This window comes from Mandrillus leucophaeus, unplaced genomic scaffold (assembly GCF_000951045.1).
Source record: "Mandrillus leucophaeus isolate KB7577 unplaced genomic scaffold, Mleu.le_1.0 Scaffold302, whole genome shotgun sequence".
Lineage (NCBI taxonomy): Eukaryota > Metazoa > Chordata > Mammalia > Primates > Cercopithecidae > Mandrillus > Mandrillus leucophaeus.
This window is the reverse complement of record NW_012103166.1, coordinates 319,127-340,894: the sequence shown is the minus strand read 5'-3', so window position 1 is coordinate 340,894 and position 21,768 is coordinate 319,127. Positions and strand designations below refer to the sequence as shown.

The window sequence follows — 21,768 nt, the reverse complement described above, 5'->3', positions numbered from 1 at the left end:
ATATTACTCAGCAATAACAAAGAAAGAACTATTGATGCACACAACATAAATAACTATAATATTCATAAAAACAATTATGTGAGTAAAATAAGCCAGAGAAAAAAGAGTCCATACTGTATGGTTCCATTTATAGAAAACTCTGGAAAATGCAAACTCATCTACAGTGACAGAAAGCACATCAATGATTTCCTGAGGATAGGAACAAGGGATATAAGGATTGGACAGGAGAGGGAGATAACAAAGGGTTGCAAGGAAGTTTTTGAAGATGAGGGATATGTTCATTATGCACCATGTTTCTTGGTTGTATATCCATGTCACGATTTATCAAATCATATGCTTTAAATATGTGCAGTTCACTGCATGTCAGTTATACTTCAATAAAGCTATGTTTAAAAAAGAAATCAGTGTTCTTGAGGGATGAATGCAGTTTTTGTCCTTTCAGGCAATCTTCTTCACAGGTATGGTTGCTCACAGCTGAGCTTTTGGTAAGTATGCACCATGATTCAATAACATTTGCTAAAAAAAAATTCCCATCATTCCAGAGAAGTAAACACCAACTGAATGATATATTGGGTCTGGGCAGGGCCTATACCCAATGAGGGTACTGGTCAGGAATTGAGGTTTGAGCAGTCTCATCAGACAACCTGAGAAAATGGGGAAATGTGGTTAAGTTGATGACTGATCTCAGGGACATGTCGGTGATCTGGCTGCTACATAACTTAGGGTTGATTCTTCCTGCTCTTCTTTGCTCACTTCTCTGGGCACATCCTTCTCTGCCTTCTATATAGAAAAGAACTGAGCTCCAGGGAAGGAAATAACTACTTACTTGCTATAGTTTCTCTGTAATCACTCTTCCTCCCTTCACTTCCAGCTCACACCTGTGCCAAACAACAGTTTGTGGGCATCTTGTTCGGCCTCACACTGGTGCCAGGTATTGGCCAGCTCACATGTCCCCACAGGGCCTGGGGTACATAGGAACCAGAGCCCACGTTTGAAGCCCTCTCTTCAACAGCAGTGATCCACAGCCTTCCAGGCCTGAGGCCTTATGAGGCCGCATGATTCCAGGGTTTGGAATGAGAAACAAGAACTTCGGATGTCCTGAAAGGGGCTAGGCTCAGTAATCTGCATGAGTTTCTCTAGCTGTTAACTAATGCTGAAGCTGCCATCTACAATCAAGCATTGTGTACTTGCTGTCTACTTACCACTCTCTTGTCCGGCACCCTTTGGGTAAACACCTTGTAGAGTCGCCAGCTCTTTCCCAGAATGGGGCCAAACACAAGGGAGGTCCCAATGCACAGCATGGACAGTCTTATCTACAGGTGGAAGGGGACAGAAGAGTCACAAGAGGAACCTTTGTCAGTTCTCCACACACTCTGATTTGCAGGGTCTGGGTCCCACAGAGGGCATGGGGTACAGAGTGAACCTCACCAAGTGTTCTGGGATTGCCTCGAAAAGTGCCCACACCAAGGATAAAGGTAACCACCACCCATGGGAGCAGCTGGTTTAAAAAAGTCATCACAACTTTAAAATTTTAGTCAAAACCAAATTTTAATACTTCACCTACCTGAATGAGAGTTTCCATTGAGCTCCCCACTAAAACATCTTGAATCCCAAAGAGGTAAGCGCTACTGTAAGTCAGACAACTGCCCAATAAGGTCACAATGTTCAGATTGGGACTGGACATCTTCACAATCCTAGAGGGCATCAGGAAGAAAGACACTTACAGCCATGACCTTTTGCCTTGAGGCCAAAGACCTATGAGATCAAAGCTTCCTCACCAGCATAATCTCCAGTGCAGCCTCGGAGTGAAGGACCACTGGGAAGAAACCACTTTATAGCCCTGTGAAAACTTATGATTTCTTTAAATTTATTTTCAAAAAGAACTAAACTCTGGCACTTATTGCTTGTATAACTCCAAGTCTTTTAAAAGAAGGCTGACTACCTACAAACAGGTAGTACTGGAGAAGAGTTGGGATTTTATCCATGAAGTTTATGGTTGCTAGGGGACTGCCATGTGCAGCTTAGTGAATTAATAACCAGCAGGTAGATACCCACAGTTTGGAGCCCTTAGAAATGAGCTGTAAGGTAAACTATTTGGAAACAATGTGTTTTTTTTTTTTCATATACTATTTGCTTTATTTGATATGTAAACCGTTTTCCTCTACTTGACCAAGAAAGAAAGAGGATAAAGGGATTAGAAGCAAGAAATTGGGGAAGGGCCTTTTCTCAAGTATTAACAGTTTTAGATGAGATTAGAGACAAATTTGAAAGTGAGAGGGAGACGTGAATAATCAGGGGTTCAGACAAATACCCCGGGCACCAACAGAGGTTCAGGATGTGAACTGGTTAACCTAAGGGCAACGCCAGTCTCACACTGGACAGTGACTGATACTAATTAATTACAAGTAATAAGAAGGAAAGCCATTGTATTTAAGAATTGTAATCTAAATAGTGTATATAAATGCAACATTTCTACTAAAAGTCATTTGATAATTATACTTTGCTATACTTTTATTTTTAAATCATAACTAAGGAGGAAAGCATTCTTACCTATGTCTCTTGGTGACCTGGCAGGCCACCTTAAAGGCTAGGGCCAAGGCAAAACTATCCACTTAGTGAAGCTTGTTCTAACCACAGGCAAAGCACCTAGGAGGCACTAAACAGTTTGGCAGTGCTGGATTTGCAAACATCATAACCGCCATGAGCACAGCTTAGTTACTTTGTGTCTGACATTGTGATACATCCATACACACAAGAACACCAAACCGCAGGCCCCAGGTACTGTCACCATAGGCCAGTGAGTCCAGATGAGCTGAACCTTGCTTTGGAGGGAAGATTTTCTTATTTTTCTAAAAGTGAGAGCAACTTTCATGCATACCCTTTCTAAAATGAGAATAATAATTATATGATCTACCTTCAAAGAGTTGTGAGGATTTCATGAGGCAATATGGCAAAATGCTTGGCACACGGCCTGGCACATAATAGGCATGCTGCCAACGTCAGCTGTTTATATTATAATCTCACTGTCCTCCTCTTCCAGGTTTTAGAAACCTAGGAATCACCTTTTCCTTCTGTTTCTTTATCAGAAATACCCAATCAATTGCCAGGTTTCTTTCACTTCTTCTTTTTTTAAAAAATTTTTTTGAGACAGAGTCTCACTCTGTTGTCCAGGCTGGAGTGCAGTGGCACAATCTTGGCTCACTGCAACCTCCCCCTCCCTGGTTCAAGTGATTCTCCTGCCTCAGCCTCCCGAGTAAATGGGATTACAGGCGCCCACCACCACGCCCAGCTAATTTTTGTATTTTTAGTAGAGACGGGTTTCACCATGTTGGTCAGGCTGGTCTTGTACTCCTGACCTCAAGTGATCTGCCCGCCTCGGTCTATCAAGGTGCTGGGATTACAGGTGTGAGCCACTGTGCCAGGCCTCTTTCACTTATTTCAAAGTCTCTGAGCTTTCTCTCGCTCTCCATCTTTTTTTTTTTTTTGAGACAGAGTCTTGCTCTGTTGCCCAGGTTGGAGTGTAATGGTGTGATCTTGGCTTACTGCAACCTCTGCCTCCTATGTTCAAGCAATTTTTCTGCTTCAGCCCCCTGAGCAGCTGGGATTACAGGTGCCCACCACCACACCAGGCTAATTTTTGTATTTTTAGTAGAGAGAGGGTTTTGCCATGATGGACAGGCTGGTCTCAAATGCCTGACCTCAAGTGATCTGCCTGCCTCAGCTTCCCAAAGTTCACTCTTCTTTTTCTTTTTTTTTTTTTTGAGACAGAGTCTTGTTCTGTTGCACAGGATGGAACGCAGTGGGGGCAATCTTGGCTCACTGCAACCTCCATCTCCTAGGTTTAAGCGATTCTCATGCCTTGGTCTCCCCAGTAGCTGGGTTTACAGGCATGCGCCACCACACCCATCTAATTTTTGCATTTTTAGTAGAGACGGGGTTTCACCATGTTGGCCAGGCTGGTCTTGAACTCCTGACCTCAGGTGATCCGCCCACCTCAGCCTCCCAAAGTGTTGGGATTACAGGTGTGAGCCACCGCGCCCGGCCTCTCCATTCTTGATACCATATTTATCCAGGATACAATCATGTTAGGAGCAATGGAACTGGAGTCGAGGGTAACAGGTGGGTATACCAGCTCTGCCACTCACAGCTGACTAAGCCTGTCTGACCAGGAAACAGGCTCCTATTTCCTCAAGTGTAAAATGAAAATAACATCATCTTTTGTATCTACCCCACAGGTTATTGCAAAGATGAGATGATGTATGTGCCAAAACTCTTTGCAAACTTTAAGATGATGAAAAAATACTACTTTTTAGATTTTTGATGTAACCTTCAGCTCTCAGTAAACACCAATTTTTCCCTGTTCTGGTATGTTCTGTACATTACATTCAGACTCATTAATCTTAACATACCACCTTTATCATTTAGCAAAAGAGCTACATGTATAAAGAACAATCTTCTATGGTTTACCTTAAGTCTCCTATATCCAAATTTAAGATCTAGCCCTATTGTATGATCTACTTATTCATTCAGGTCTGCCTCCTCAGCCTCCATGTCTTCAGATTGTGGACTTATGGAGAGTGATTTTCCTTAATTTCTTTATCTCTCCACAAAAGAAGGGGAATATGTGGTGAATATTAACTACAGAAGTAAGAACAGTGCTAACCAGCAGCTTCACAAAGCATTTTTTAAAGAAAAGTACTCCATTAGAGAGACCAGTGCTGACACTGATTCAGAGCAGAGAGTACTGCTGACCTGGCATCAGCCGCTTGGTGCAGTCAGAAGTTTGAGCAATGGCACAAGCAGTGGGTGGACTCCTGCAAGACCCATAACCCGGCTATTCCTCCCCATGGCCATTCTCATGTTCCTGCACATAAGCCATGACTATCTGACGGTGACCTCGTCACCAAGCAACTGCCTGGATTTCACAGCCACATGTCTGTTTGGTCTAGATCACTGATCGGTAAGTTTCTCTCATAATTTTTCTTTGGACCCATTTTATTTGAGTATCACTATACAATCAGTTTTCCTTTGAGTGATACAGTACTGCATGAAATCCTGATTGAGGATTCCTTCTCTTTCTGATTTAGCTAAGAGGAACTCAATTTAGTCATTTTCCACAAAATATACATTGAATAGTTTTCACCTCTCAGACAGTGATGCTAATTCATTATTCAAATAGACATACTATGGACTTATATATGCATGTTGTGACATTTTTCCTGAGCAATCTTACTGAAAACTTGCCTCAGGGAACAAAAGATGAATACAAGATGATTTCCCTTTTTTGTTTGGCCAAGTTAACACCTGTGAAGTCACTGAAAGGTGAATCATCTCCAATTCAGCAGGTGAATTATGTATGTCTGGGGAATGTCTTTGCCACGTTGGTAGGAATTCAGCCACCAATGTCATTTATATTTTTCTATTGAGCTAAAAGATGAAACCTACATAGTTGAATATTTTAATCAGTCACAAACACATAATTTCCACAAAGCAAATAGATTTCAATATTGTATACTTAATTACAGATAGCCAGTACTATCTAGATTACTTGTCTTCCATTTATGAAGAGTAAAATGCCTGAATTGGGTTACTGTCAGTCAGAAACAAGGTGAAGTTTTTTTTTTTTTTTAAAGGATTATATAGCTATCTCATTATCTCTTCCTCTTCATTTATTGAGTGGAAATGTAAAACAAGAACTTTCTTGATTTTTCTATCCTCAAGTGAGCTTTCAACACGTATAGGTAAATATCGAACTACATCTGCAAAGCCTGTATAATTCTGCATTATCATTTCAATAGTCTCTAATGAATTCAGATACTTAAGTGGCATCCACCAGCTCAACGGTATGATGTTGCAAAACTTTATCAAATGTTACTTTCTGAACTTGGCAGTTCATTTTATTTGGAGTTACTGAGTCTGAAAACATGGCCAGAGAATGGAGCACAAGGTACTTGTTGGCATGCTGTGACTAACAGAAAACTTTCCTAAGATGTCACAAGACCATGCTTTCTAAAATGCTACAAAAATTGATGTAAATCATATCACTGAGCTTTAACCTATCCAAAACCAAATATGAATGTCTTTCCAAAATGCTTTCTAATAAAGCAATTAAGATTTAAATTGTGAAAATTTATCCAATTTCTTTATTAACTTACTATTTTGGATCCATGCTACAATGGGATTATAAATCTATCTCAAATAAAACTCCAAACAGCTTTATCATAATGTTATCTGATGTGTTTCAGCAAATTTGATCTTTTAATATCTTGCTTATTTCTAATGTATACACTAATCTGCACCCAATTAAAATTCTGCACACCTCAAGCTAATATTAGTGGGACCTCTAACCATTTGTATTTAAAGTGTCTATCATAAGGCCTGACCCTATTCCTTACTCTCGTGCCTGGGCCACTATCCTAGTAGAACATCCTAGGAGATTTCATTAGCCTTTCAGCCTCCAGAGTTCTAAATTATTCAATCATAATGATTTCACTTTATTCCTCTTCAGACACCCATCCCCAGGTTACACTCTGGGTCTTAGGGTCATTCAGAATGGTTCCCCTTCAGGAATTTTAAATACCAATATCCCAACACCAATTTGACTACAATCTGTTCAAAATTTAACTCCAAGCCTCCCCCTCAATCGCTCACATTCTTCCCCATTTCAGATAATGGCAACTCCACCTTTCAATTTGCCTGGACCAAAAACCTGGGAGTCATCCTGACTCTTGCTCATCACCCACATCCAATTTGTCATAAATCTTGTTGGCTCTATCCTCGAAATACATCCAGAATCTAACTCCTTCTCACCACCTCTGCTGCCACCACCTGATCAAAGTCTTACTTTGCATTTCTTATTTGGATTATTGCAATAGCTTCCTAACTGGTCTCCCTGCTTCTACCCTGGCACTTCCCTCAAGTCTATTTTCAACATAGCTGCTAGAGTAATCCATTAAAGAGAAATAAGATCATGTCACTTCTCTGCTCAAAACCCCACAATGACTCTCTATTTCCCAGAGGGAAAGTCAGTCTTTACCAGAGTTTACAAAGCCTACACATTTGATCCCTGTTGTTTCTCGACCTCATTTCTTACATCTTCTCCAGGCCCATCCCACTCCAGCCACACGCCTCCTTGCTGTTCCTTGAAAACACCAGGCACTCACACACTGTGAGGCTTTGAAGTGGCTGTTCTCTCTGCCTGGAATATTTCAATACATGAATCTGCATAGCTCATCCTCTTTCTCTCCTGACTGCGTGTTCATATGTTACCTTCTCAACCAGGGCTATGATGACAACCCTATTTAAAATTACACCCTATCCGCGGAATTCTGAATCCTCATCCTGCTCTATTCTCTTCCCCTGCCCCCATCCAACCATAGTACTTATTACCTTTTAACGTATTACATAATTTACTTATTATGATTTTGTTTATTGCTTTCTCCTCCCAATAGAATTGTGCATGATGTACTCGCAGAACTAGAACACTACCTGGACACTGAAGGCACTCAATAAACATTTGAGGAATAAATGAATGAGGGTCCTACCCTCCAGCCCTCTCATGTGCTTACTCCTACCACATTTGTACATTGACAGCCTACAGACCTCCAGTCACTTGGTTCTTTTGCTTCCTCATAGTTTATCAGTCTCTCTTCCTATCTCAACCCAATTTCAGATCCCTGGTTGGTCATCTGAACTGTTCTCTCAATAACACCCAATTCCCTTTTCAAACAAGACCTTCTGTAGCATCTGCCCAGTAAAACTCAGATCAGAGCCATAATCCATTGTCTGCTTTTGCATCCAGGCAGCTGAGAGGTGCAGGAGAAAATTAGACAACCTTGCAGATTGTTGCCACCAAAACTGATGTTCTCCAACATCGATCTGCCAAGCTTACTATGCCATCCATCTTTTTATTTATTCTGAGTTATTTCTGTACATTTTCTTTGTGAGTGAGTCACCTCACAGGACTCAAAGAAATAAGAGTATGTATCTGTATAGATGATGCCCTCAGTCTAGGTTTGGTGCCATCCTCTATGTCCCTACAACACCCCAGGGTCTATGTGCATCAGTACAATTGTCATGTTATATTACTGCCTTTTAATGTTAGTTCCACTGGACAGTTTCTACTCCTCAAAACCCAGGCTGTTTCTTGTTCTATAACTCACACCATAGCATGGTCTTTGGAAAATGGTAGGTGTTCCATAACCATCTGTTGAATGAATTCATTAATGGATATGGAAACCCCTTCTCTTCTTCTTTTCTTTGTCCTCTTCCCTAATCTTATTTTTCACTGGCAAAGCACTCCCCTGTTAGGCAGAAGGTTGAGGGCTAGGCACGTGTGCCATAAGGCTTTTAAAGTACCAGAGATCTGTGAGAGTTGGGGGGGAGTTAGGGACTTGTTCAATGCCTATGTGTTAGGAGGGGCACATTCTGGGTAATTGTAGTGGTTTCAGGGTGATCCCCACGGTCCCCTGGAATCGCTGATAATTCCTTGGAATTAGTGAACACAAGGGCCAGATATATTTGGGGGGCTCTGAGTGCTGTGGATGCCGTGAACTTCCATAGACACTGGGTTTTCACCACGTTACCAAATCTGCACACCCCAAACCCTCACTAAAAAGCTTCACATTCTGGGTAAGCCCTTCCTTTGCTTTCCCTCTCAGCATAGAGCTGAAAGGAGTCTAAAAATAAATGAGAGAAAGCATCCTAACAGGATGCCTGTAAAGCTTTTTCCTCTCTCATTCTTTTTGTTTCTAGGAAAGTGTAGCACCTTGGAGGAGTGTGTATATTCACATATGCCCATGTGTATATATGTTTACTTGTCTCCAATGAGATAGGGCCACTTGAAAGATTCTTTGCCAATGGCTGAATTCTTGCTGGAGGATTCTCCCAGGAAATGCTTTTGTCCAATATGTTTCTCACATCGTGTGTTGAGGGCCACGTAGGCCCAGAGATATGATGATAGCCCTTGTCAAGCAATTGATGGATGAGATCTCATCTTCACGACCACACAGATTACAGACTCTCAGTAGACATCTGCATCAGAGGTTAACAACATGCATCCCACCCCCAGGCTTCAGAAAATCTGCTGATCTTGGACTGAGTTGCTGCTTGCAGCTGGGCTAGGAAGCATGCATTTTTACACCCTTGAAGTCAGTAAATTATATCTTTTTACATCCTTGAAGCCAGTAAATTTGTAAATTATGTTTTGTCATGAGCCAAACATTCAGCACCGCCTCTTGTCCTGGGTGGACCTGGCCTTTCCAAATCAGCCTGCTTTCCTGTAGTCCTGCTTCGTTTCACATGGAGAGAGGGAGCTCCTTACCCCGCACTGTCAGTTCAGGCCCACAGCTGCTGAAATTGCATCTAGAAGAACAAAGACATTCTGCCCACAGAATAGCTGAATGGTTAGCAGTGCTTGGACCTGATGAAATCAAAGGTCTCTTCTAGCTTCTCCCTTCTCAAGTTATGCCAGAGACAGTTTTTTATTTTTTCCTTTTTTTTTTTTTTTTTTTAAGACAAAGTCTCATTCTGTTGCCCAGGCTGGAGTGCAGTGAGGCACACTCAGCTCACTTCAACCTCCGCCTCCTGGGTTCAAGCAATTCTCGTGTCTCAGCCACCCCAAGTAGCTGGGATTACACGCATGTGCCACCATCCCTCCCTAATTTTTGTAATTTTAGTAGAGATGGGGTTTTGCCATGTTGGCCAGGCTGGTCTCAAACTCCTGGGCTCAAATGATCTGTCCGCCTCAGCCTCCCAAAGTGCTGGGATTACAGGCGTGGGCCACTGCTCCCAGCCCAGAGAAATTTCTTTTCTCTATCCTTAGCTTATTAATAAGCTGGTTACACTTTGCATTTCTGCCTCTCTTTCTTAACCAGGAAGAGAAGGCTGACTTGGTTTACCAGAGGTGCAACAGAATTTACATCCAAATCAAATGGTCAAACAAACAAAATATTTAGCTATAAGTGTAAAAGAAGACTTGCTAAGTACCGTGCCCCCAAATTCCCCTTTAGCAAATGACCTTGTTTTTCCCATGCTTTATGAGTTCTTACTTTAATGATCTTCATGTGCCAAACATTAATTCAACAATTCCTAAATACTAACTTGCCAATGTATTAAGAACCAGAGATAGGAAGGCCAAGGAGATATAATCTCTGCTATCAGCGTATTAGGACACCACCTCCTTGGTTTCTGACCTTTTCATTGCAAAGACGATTTTCCTATTTGTTCTTTTTCTTTAAAATAGAATAAAATGTTAATTGAATATTAGAAGTTGTTTTATCAGTATCCACTAGGCCATTTGACAAAAATCTATATTCCTGAATCTGTGTATTATAGATATTAATATGTGAATATACATATAAATTGATAGTGTACAAATTTCAGCATTCATAGCTCCCTTGGACTATAAACAGGCCTAAGGATCAACTTTTTTTTTTCTTTCTTTTTTTATTTTACTTTAAGTTCTGGGATACGTGTCCAGAATGTGCAGGTATGTTATACAAGTATACATGTGCCATGGTGGTTTGCTGCACCTATCAACCAGTCATGAAGGTTTTAAGCCCCACATGCATTAGGTATTTGTCCTAATGCCCTCCCTCCCCTTGCCCCCCACCCCCCAAGAGGCCCCAGTGTGAGATGTACCCCTCCCTGTGTCCATGTGTTCTCATTGTTCAATTCCCACTTATGAGTGAGAGCATGCGGTGTTGGGTTTTCTGTTCCAGTGTTAGTTTGCTGGGATCAACTTTTTAATTTAATTTAATTTTGAGACAGAGTTTCACTCTCTCATCCAGGTTGGAGTGCAGTGGCATGATCTTGGCTCACTGCAGCATCGATCTACTGGGTTTAAGTGATCCTCCCACCTCAGCTTCCCAAGTAGCTGGGACTACAGGTGCATGCCATCACACCCAGTTAGTTTTTATTTTTTTGTAGAGACAAGGTCTCACTTTGTTACCCAGGCTGGTCTTGAACTCCTGGACTCAAGCAGTCCTCCCACCTTGGCCTCCTGAAGGGTTGGGATTACAGGCATGAGCCACCTCTCCTGGCTAGGATCAACTTTAAAAGTATCCTTGCAACTATTTTAAAAGCTGAAATATGGAAATTTGGATATAAGACTAAATGCCTTGAAGTTTAGGAACAGTAGTGAAAAAGCATAGTGATAAATTCAAGATAAGTTGGTGATGAGGAGGGGTAAAAAGCCTCAAAGGATACCTTTACTGGAAAGGAAGTTTGTGTGGCTTTACTTAGGAATATTATGGGCACATTCTGCTTTGTTTGTTTGTCTTCAAAAAAATAGTTTCTGAATGTATTTTTGCCATATCTCATGCAATTATATTTTAGATGTGCTTTTAAATGCCACGGGAAAACACTAGACACACACGCAAAATCCTCTTTTCGCCTAGAACCTCAGACTCTAGGGTTACGACCCTGGCATGTGTTGTAATTTATGAGGCAGTGATTTCAACTTCCTTTCTCTGTTTAGCTGCAGGAAAAGGCCTTGAGCAATTCCTGGCAGGTGACTTGTAGCTCTTCCAAAAGGGCAGAGCAGATGTCCTGATTTTAAGTAGGGCATGAAGCACAAGCACAATTGGCCCTAGGAAACATCCAATCACAAGGAGTCACTGCTAAAGCAGAATATTATGGGCTACCAGGTGACATGCAAATTGATCTCTTTGAGGCAGGAAAGATTGCCTGCCATACTGGGGAAGATTCCGCTTTCCTCTTTTTTTTTTTTTTTTTTTTTTTTTTTTTGAGATGGCGTTTAACTCTTGTTGCCCAGGCTGGAGTGCAGTGGTGTAATCTCGGCTTACAGCAACCTCCACCTCCCAGGTTCAAGCAATTCTCCTGCCTCAGTCTCCCGAGTAGCTGGGATTACAAGTGTGCGCCACCATGCCCAACTTATTTTGTATTTTTAGTAGAGACGGGGTTTCTCCATGTTGGTCAGGTTGGTTTCAAACTCCTGACCCCAGGGTGATTCGCCTGCCTCAGCCTCCAGAAGTGCTGGGATTACAGGCGCGAGCCACTGCACTCAGCCTCTTTCCCTTCTTTCTTATCTTCGATTCTGTGGCAGAACTCTGGGTCTGGGTGTATCTTGGAATCTGAGCGGAATCCTGAACGATGACAGCTGCTGGAATGGTTCCCCACTAAGCCAGAATCTAGGAATTCAGGATGTTAGGACTGGGTTTCACTCAGCTTTGTCCCCATCAGCACCTTCCACAAGGCCCCGAGCCTGGTAGAAACTTACTAAAAGCTTGTTACACTGCATAAATCATTAGAATTAGAAGGTTCAGTACTTGGAAGAGATGAAAGGACGCGTGCTGTACAGGAAGGACTTGCTTGCCCATCTATCTCTCCACGGTACGACTGGAGTCCCTGGGTTCTGAGGAACACAGTTTGAAAATCAGTGATCTGACCTGATTCCTTCATTTTCAGATGAAGAAATTTGCATGCTGTTTAATCGCCAGATAGGGACCATGTTGGGACAGCAAATCCAGATGATGTCCTGACTCCTGGTTTCCTTCAGTGTTCTTTCACTTCCCACTAGTAGACCCAACTGCCTGGGTTTTCATCATACTGACTAATGAAGACCCAGGGTCTTCCTGCCCTGGTTTCTAATGTCCTGTGGTAGTGCTGGCAGGTCAAGAATTTTTACCTGCCTTCTTGACTGAGGATCCACAAAGCCCACATTTATAGCTGGCAGTGTCAACAAGAGGAGACAGAGAGGAAGTCATATATCCCCTGGGGGGCACAGAGCCTGCAGAGCCTCCTGCTGAGTTTTGCCTGCCCCTATAGATTCTGACTGCTGGCTTGGATCTTGGACCTTGGCACAATTTCCATGATGCCTCTTGGATTTATCTACTGACTGAACTCCAGACTGAATTCTTGCTACAATTAGCTTTGGGTTCTTGGTTTCTGTCGTCTAGTGTTTCCACTGGCTCCGGCAATGGCCTGGAAATGTCTGTGCCAGGCTGTGGCAGGAGTTGTAGAGTCTGCCCATGTAATGTGATGTAAAAAGAACAACTAACAGACAATGTGTATGTGTTTAAGCATCTTTTGTGGATTACTACTGAGGTAACAGTGTAGTGGAAAGAGCTTGGGCTTTGCCATCAGACTGCCTGGGTTTACTGTGTTGTTTATGGATGCTGGAGATTTGCCTAACCACTCTGAAGCAGTTTCCTCATCTGAAAATGGGGAAAATAGTAATTATCCTGCTGTATTTAAAGTGCAAAGCACACAGAAGACATGTAATAGAAAGTAGCAACTATTAATTTTAATTTAAATTGTATTTACATATATAGGGACTGACTGAGGGCTGATATAATTTATGAGTTGGAAGCACTGAAGGATCCTGAAGAAACTTTCATCAAAAATTACATTATGGTCAGAATCATCTGAGTTATTATTGTTACTTCTTAGAAAATTGGTAATGGCATAGAATAGTATTAAAAAGAGTAGCCAACAGTGATTATCTATGTGCTAGGTGGTTGCTAAGCACTTTACATAGACAATCTAATGTAATCAGCTGTCAGAGATAAGTAGTATCATTACCCCTGTTTTTAAATAGAGAAACAGGGTATATAGCAAAGTTCAATAGAACAACCAAGCCACTGGATTTGAGGCTGGGTTTGATTCCAGAGCCTGAGTTCTTACGCCACCTAATCTTTCACTGTTTGCACACGTAACCTTTTGTGACCATTGTTAAGGAGGAACCCTTTTCCCCTTCTCTCCATTTTCCCTATTGAGAAAATGGAGGCCTATTGAGGAGAGATTCTAGCCCCCTTCCCCATGTGGGAAGCTGATGAGAAGGAAGCTTTCATTTCCCTTTCCACCTTAGTATTAGTTACTCCCCAAGCCAGGAGTGACCAGTTTGAGAGGCCTGGCCCGTGCTCTACCAAATGTTCTTCAAGGCAGGAATCTCCACTTCCCTTTACCCCTTTCCCACCTCCACCAGGCAATGAGCTCTCCACTTCCTGGGTCCTGTTTTAGCATTATGTCAAGCAGCGCTTTCTAATTTAGCTTTCATCAGAAATCCCTGTGCTTTATTTTTCTCAAAAACTTTTCAATTTGAAATTATTTAAGACTCACAAGAGGTTGTAAAAACAGTACAGACAGCTCCTGTGTATCCTTAGCCCAGCTTTCCCCAATAACATCGTTCATAACCAGAGTTCATGATCAAAATCAGGAAATTGACATTAGTGCAATACTGTTATAAAAACTACAGACCCTATTGAAATTTCACCCATTTTTATGTGCACTCTGTGTGTGTGTGTGTGTGTAGTCCTATGAAATTTATCACCTATATAGATTTCTATGAAATTCACATGAAACCACCGTCATAATCAGGATAGTGAACTGTTCTATCACACATACACACTTACAAATACAACTCTCTCATGCTATCCTTCATAGTGACACACTTCCCCAGCCTAACTCCTAGCAACCACTAATCCATTCTCCGTCACTATAAATTTGTCTTTTGAGAACGTTGTATAGAACTGGACTCTTACAGTGTGTAAGCCTGTGAGACTGACATTTGTCATGCAGCATATGCCCTTGAGCTCCATCCAAGTTGTTGCATGTATCAATACTTTGTCCCATGTTTATTGCTAGCTAGTATTCCATTGTAAGATGCCCCACTGTTTATCCATTCACCTGTTGAAGGATATTTGGGTTTCCAGTTTTTTCCTCCCAGCTTTATTAAGGTATAATTGACAAATATTGCATATTTATGGTGTACAACATGGTATTTTGATATTTGTATACATTGTGAAATAATTAAAATTATTAAATTAATTTAATCAACATCCATCACTGCACATACTTATCTTTTTTTAAGACATACTCTCTTGGAATTCTTCAAGTATACAACACGTTATTACTAACTATAGACACTATGTTGTATAGCTCTCCACAACTTATTCATCCTACCTGGAACTTTGTGCCCTTTGATCTGACCAACATCTCTCTATTTCTGTCAACCACCTCCATCCCAATCTGTGACAACCATCATTCTACTCTTTACTTCTATGAGTTCAACTTTTTTAGATTCCATATATAAGTGAGATCATGTAGTATTTGTTTTTCTATGTCTTGCTTATTTCACTTAGCATAATGTCTTCCAGGTTCATCCATGTTTTTACAAATGCCAGGATTTCTTTCTTTGAGACTGAATAGTACTCAACTGTGTGTGTGTATGTGTACATACATATATCTCACATTTTCTTTATCCATTCATTCGTAAATGAACACTTAGGTTGGTTCCATATCTTGGCTATTGGGAATAATGTTGCAGTGAATATGGGAGTGCAGGAATCTCTTTCACACACTGATTTCATTTCCCTTAGATATACACCCAGAAGTAGAATTGCTTGATTACATGACAGTTCTATTTTTAATTTTTTAAGGAACCTCCATACTGTTTTCCATAATAGTTGTACTAATTTACATTCTCATAAATAGTGTACAGGGTTTCCTTTTCTCCATATCCTCCCCAACACTTGTTATCTCTCATCTTTTTCATAATAGCCATTCTAACAGGTATGAGCTAATAACTCATGGTTTTAATTTGCATTTCTTGATGATCAGTGATGTGAGCATTTTTTCATATACCTGCTGGACATCTGTATGTTTTCTTTTGAGAAGTGTCTATTCAGGTCCTTTGTCCACTTTTTATTGGATTATTTGTTTTCTTGCTATTGATTTGAGTTCTTTATATTCTTTGAATATTTACCCCTTATCAGATGTATGGTTTGCAAATATTTTCTCCCATTCTGTAGGTTGTCTCTTCACTCTGTTTATTGTTTCCATTGCTGTGCAAAAACTTTTTAGTTTAATCCCATTTGTCTACTTTTTATTTTGTTGCATGCGCTTTTGGGGCCATAACCAAAAAATCATTGCCCAGACCAATGGCAGGAGCTTTTCTCCTATGTTTTCTTCTGATAGTTTTTATAGTATCAGGTCATACATTTAAGCTTTTAATCCATTTTTGAGTTGATTTTTTGTATATGGTATACCATTATACCATATACAATTGGTCCAGTGTCCAATTTCTTTTTTTCTTTTTTTTTTTTTTTGAGACAGGGTCTCGCTCTGTTGCCCAGGCTGGAGTGCAGTGGTGTGATCTCAGCTCACTGCAACCTCTGCCTCCCAGGTTCAAGTGATTCTCCTGCTTCAGCCTCCTGAGTAGCTGGGATTACAGGCGCATGCCACCACACCTGGCTAATTTTTGTATTTTTAATACAGACAGGGTTTCACCATGTTGGCCAGGCTGGTCTTGAACTCTTGACCTCAAATGATCGGCCCAACTTGGCCTTCCAAAGTGCTGGGGTTATAGGTGTAATTTCATTCTTTTGCATGTTCATATACAGTTGTCCCAACACCATTTATTGAAGAGGCTGTCCTTTCTCTTTTGTGTTGTCTTGGTACTTTTGTCAAAAATCAACTGACTGTAAGTGCATGGATTTATTTTTGGGCTCTCTATTCTGTTCCATTGATTTGTCCGTTTTTATGCCAGCATCTTGCTGTTTTGATTACTATAGCTTTGTAGTAGATTTTGTAATTAGATAGGCTAGGGTGATACCTCCAGCTTTGTTCTTATTGGTGAAGATTGTTTTGGCTATTAGGGTCTTTCGTGGTTCCATAAGAATTTTAGTTTTTTTCATATTTCTGTGAATTTTGGTATTTTGGTAGGATTGCATTGCATTTGTAGATTGCTTTGGTAGTATGGCTATTTTAACAATATACATTTTTTCAATCCATGAATATGGATATCTTTCCATTGATTTGTGCCTTCCTCATTTATTTCATCGGTGTTTTACAGTTTTCAGTGTACAGGTCTTTCAACTTTTAGGTAAAATTTTTTCCCAAGTTTTCATTTTTTGATGCTATTATAAATGGAATTGTTTTCTTGATTTCTTTTTTGATTGTTAATGCTTCCAGTTTTTGACTATTACAAACAAAGCTGCTAAAAACATTTGGATACAGCTTTTTGTGTGAACATATATAGTTACTTCTCTAGAGTAAATACATAGGAGTGCGACTGCTGAATCACACAGTGAAGGAATAATTTTATAAGAAACTTCTAAAGTGTTTTCCAGAGTAGGTATATCAGCAGTGTATGAGAGATTCAGCTTCTCTGCATCCTTGCTGACATTTGCTTTATTTGTTTTTTGTTGTTTTTTAAAAAACTTTTATTTTAAGTTCAGGGGTACAAGTGTAGATTTGTTACATAGGTAAATCAGTATCATTGGAGTTTGCTGTACAGATTATTTTATCACCCAGGTATTAAGCCTAGTACCCATTGGTTATTACCTTGATGACATTGGTTATTGTCAGTGTGTAAGCTTTTGGTTTGTGTGACGTATATCAACCTTTAAGTGTAGATGCCTTGGACACCATTTGATCTTAGCCCTCTCTGTTTACTCTAGCTAGACTGAATCCCGGAGGGAAGGGGGTATATTTTAGTATGCTGAATTCTTATCAAGCACTTGTTATGTGCCAGATACTATGGCAGGTGTCAGAAAACAAAACCATTGTATTTGACTTTGAGGACTCACAACTTAGCAGACCAGATAAATAAGTGAATAAGTGAACATGGTTATTAAATAATGCAGTAAGTAACACAGGTATGTGTAAAGTGCTATGGCTATTGATTAAAAAAAAATTGTTCCCTAGAACAGTGGTTCTTAAATTTTAGAATGCATCAGAATCACCTCATAAGCTTGTTAAAATTCACATTGCTGGTCCTCATCACACACAGTTTTGGATGAAACAGAGTCTAAAGTGGGGCCCCAGGAAGTTGTATTCAAACAGGTTCCCAGGTGATACTGCTGCTGCTGGCCCAGGACCCACATTTTGAGATAGAAATTTGTCTTAAAGGATAGATAGGAGTTTGTCAGGTGAAAAATGAGGAGTTGTGAAACAAGGAAGAGCATGAACAAAGGCATGGTGAGGAATGTGCATGGTGTGCTCAAGGAATGGCCATTCTCATATATGACCAGAGCACAACTTAATCTCAAGGGGAAAAGTGGAAATTTTATGTTGGGGCCAGGCCACAAAAGACCTTAAATACTTACCTAAGGAGTTATGTAGGCAGTAGAAGTCTGTGTTTTAAAACTAGGTTGTGTTTGGGAAAAAAAAATGCTGGCAAGAGATCAGTAGCTGAAAAAGTGGGCAAGATGAGTTAGGGGACTATTGGAATAGTCCAGATGAAAAACAAATGAAGACTATGGTTGGGCAACGGAGACAGACAATAGGAGACAGATTTGAAAGACATTTCAGAGGTTAAACATCTAAAACCTGGTAACTAGCTGGATGTGTAGGGAGACAAAGGAATCCAGAATGAGAATGGGTGGATGTAGTGCTATTAACCACGACAGGAGTTACACAGAGGAAGAGTAAGATTGCTGGTAAGATATTAATCTGGTTTTGGTTACTGGATCAGAATCAACTATGGAACATCTCTATGACTATATCAACCATGAAGTTAGAAAATGGGATGAGAAGCAGCACCAGGAGATGTCACAGAAGAGGTTAAAACAAGGTGAAGGATATAGTATAAGAAGTGAATCGAGACTGGAACCCAGAGTGTTATCAAAATTAAATAGGTAAGGCTTGTCTGAATGCAGTAGTGTTTACAATTAATTGATCACAACCAGTTACAGATTTCTTTGTTCCTTCTCCATTCCCACTGCTTCACTTGACTAGCCTTAACAAAAAAAATACCTAAGTAATTCTGGAGCCAGTGAAGGTAGCTGGTAAGAAGCGGAGAGATAAAACCAGGACATTCATGTATAATAAAAGTTAAGAAAAGAAGTTTCAGAAAGGAAAAACAGAAGAGACAGTTAATGATGTTATGTACCTAAAGGCTAAAAAGAATTTAGTGTAAAAAGAGATCTGTTGATTTAATGACTTTAGCAATGAGCCAGATTTAATGACCTTTCAATGGAGTTAGAAGAATGGGTTGAAGAATGAATTGGAAATGAGAAAATGAGGTGACTAGGGTAGACTATACACTTAGGAGCCTTGGTGGTAATAGGAGCATGAGGACAAGGGCAGTGGCTTTAGGGAGAGGCAAGACGAGAAAAATTTCTTCTGGAGGCCTTCAGAAATCTCAAGATAAACACCAAGAGTTTCCAGTGATTACTCAGTTCCACCTACCTGACTTGAAATATGCAGAACACAGGAAACTATTTAATTAACTATTACTGATCCATTCATAGTAGGCAATTTGAACGTGCTATCACTCTGGTATCTTTCTCAATACATTCAGAGGCATATAATTAGTTTCGTCTATTGTCTTTTGGTACCTCAGCACTCCCTGTGCCCCCTTATTCTCAGCAAAAGATCCCACTGTTATTGTAGCTTCTTCCCTTTAACAGATTTTAAATAATCCCTTTATGTGTTTTGGACTCTCTTCAAAAGTGTTTCTCAAAGTCTTTTTTCCTATTTTGTACCTAACCTAATACACTCTGTGGGCTCCCTGCTTTCCTTTGGGGAGCTTTTTACATTCTTTGAGAGATGTCATTTTCCCTCCACAATATAACCACTGTGACTGTCACATTTTTATGTGACTGGATTTTTAAAAATTCTCAGATACTCTTTTCCTATGCTTCCAATAAAGTCTCTTAAAATAGCCTCCAATCTTTTTATGCCTTTCCAAAGCCTGCCTTTCCAAAGCCTGCCTTTCCATTTTCTACTAATAATACTCATATTTTTTTCACTTTCCTTAATGAACATTGAATAATTGACATAAATTATCTGGGCTTAAAGATTTAATTGTCATGATCACTCACATTTATTGGCTCTCCCATGGTTACCTCATGAAACCAACTCCTGCTCACTAGGCAAGAACCACAACCAGGACATTTTCTCTAGCAATAGGTGGTTTGAAACTTTCTGTTATAGGAAAGTTCATCAATCTTTATTAAAAATCTCAACTCTATCTTTTGACCTGGTTAAGTATTTTACAATTCACATTTGAGTCAATTCTCCCATCTTTAATACTTGGCATAATTTATAAATTATCAAATCTTCAACATTTTTATGTTGGTATCATCAGCTTAGTCATGTAGTCTGTAGCAATGGCCCTCAAACATTAGAATCAACTGGAGATTTGTTTTTAAAACTGTTGCCTGGGTCCTACACCATTTAACTGGCCTAGGGTAAAGCCTGCACATCAGGATTTTAGGAAACTTTAATGTGAACCAAGTTTGAGAACTATTGATTTAAGAGCATTTCTTCTCCTTCTCATCCTCCTCTTTTTCCTCCTCCTCCTCCTCCTTTCTCCTCCTCTTTCTCTCCTTCTCCTCTTCCTCCTTCTCTCCTTCTCCTCCTCCTCCTTCTCTCCTTCTCCTTCTCCTCCTCCTCCTTCTTATTCCTCTTCCTCTTCCTTCTCCTCCCTCCTACACCCCCCTTCTTCTTCTTCCTCTTTCTCCCTTTTTTTTTTTTTCAGAGATGGGGCTCACTCTGTTACCCAGGCTGGAGAGCAGTGACATAATCATAGCTCACTGAAACATCAAACTCCTGGCCTCAAGCAATCCTCCCACCTCAGCTTCTTGAGTAGCTGCAACTATAGGCCAATTGATTTAAGTATATTTCCAAGACAATATTTATTTATTTATTATTTTTCTGAGACAGAGTCTCACTTTGTCACCCAGGCTGGAGTGCAGTGGCACCATGTTGGCTCACTGAAACCTCCGCCTCCTGGGTTCAAGTGATTCTCCTGCTTCAGCCTCCAGAGTAGCTGGGATTACAGGCATGTGCCGCCAATACCCAGCTAATGTTTGTATTTTTAGTAGATATGGGGTTTCACTATGTTAGCCAGGCTGGTCTCAAACTCCTGACCTCAGGTGATCTGCCTGCCTCGGCCTCCCAAAGTGCTGGGATTACAGGCGTGAGCCATGGCACCCGGCCCCAAGACAATGTACTTTTTTAAAATGTCAAATGATTTGAATAGACAGTTCTCCAGGGAAGATAAGCAAATGGATAATAAGCACATAAAAAGATAGTCAGCATCATTGGTCATAAGAGAAATATGACTAGAAACCACAATGAGATACCCACTAGGATGGCTAGAATTAAAAAGGCAGATAATAAAACAAGTGTTAGTGATGATGTAGGGAAACTGGAACCCTCATACATTGTTGGTGGGATTGTGAAATGGTATAGTCACTTTGAAAAACAGTTCTACACTTATGTTAAACACAAAGTCACCATATAACCCAGGAACTCCACTCCTAGGTATATACCCAGATAAGTAAAAACATATATTCATGAAAAAACTTGTACACAAATGTTCACAGCAGTATATTATTCATAAGAGCCTCAAAGTGGAAACAACAGATAGCATCAACTGATGAATGGATAAACAAAATGTGGAATATCCTTATAATGGGATGTTCAGCCATAAAAAGGAATGAAGTAATGCTTTATGCTACAACACGGGGAAACCTTATAAACATTATGCTAAGATTATGCTAAATGAGAAAAGCCAGATACAAAGGGCCCCATGTTCAATAATTCCATTTATATGAAATGTCCAGAATAGGCAAATCTATAGAGATAGATAGTAGACTAGTGGTTTCCAGGTGTGGGAGGAAGAGAGCAATGAGGAGAGACTGCTAACAGGTACAAAGTTTTGTTTGCAGGTGATAAAAATGTTCCAGAATTAGATAGTGATGGTGGTTACCCAAGCTTGTGAAAATACTAAAAAGTATTAAATTGCAAACTTTAAAAAGGAGAACTTCATAGTATGTGAAGAATATCTCAAAA

General features: G+C 40.3%; 1 protein-coding gene across 2 annotated transcripts in view; it reads right to left on the bottom strand.

The window, feature by feature from the left end:
* GPR156 (G protein-coupled receptor 156) overlaps nucleotides 1-21,768 on the bottom strand; it is an 87,222-nt gene that overhangs the window by 27,717 nt on the left and 37,737 nt on the right. For both annotated transcript variants that reach the window (XM_011987166.1, XM_011987167.1), the window contains exons 3-4: nucleotides 1,565-1,694; nucleotides 1,203-1,313 (exon numbers count right to left, since the gene is read on the bottom strand). In XM_011987166.1, the coding sequence (XP_011842556.1) occupies nucleotides 1,203-1,313; nucleotides 1,565-1,694 (241 nt within the window). The remainder of the gene's footprint in view (nucleotides 1-1,202; nucleotides 1,314-1,564; nucleotides 1,695-21,768) is intronic.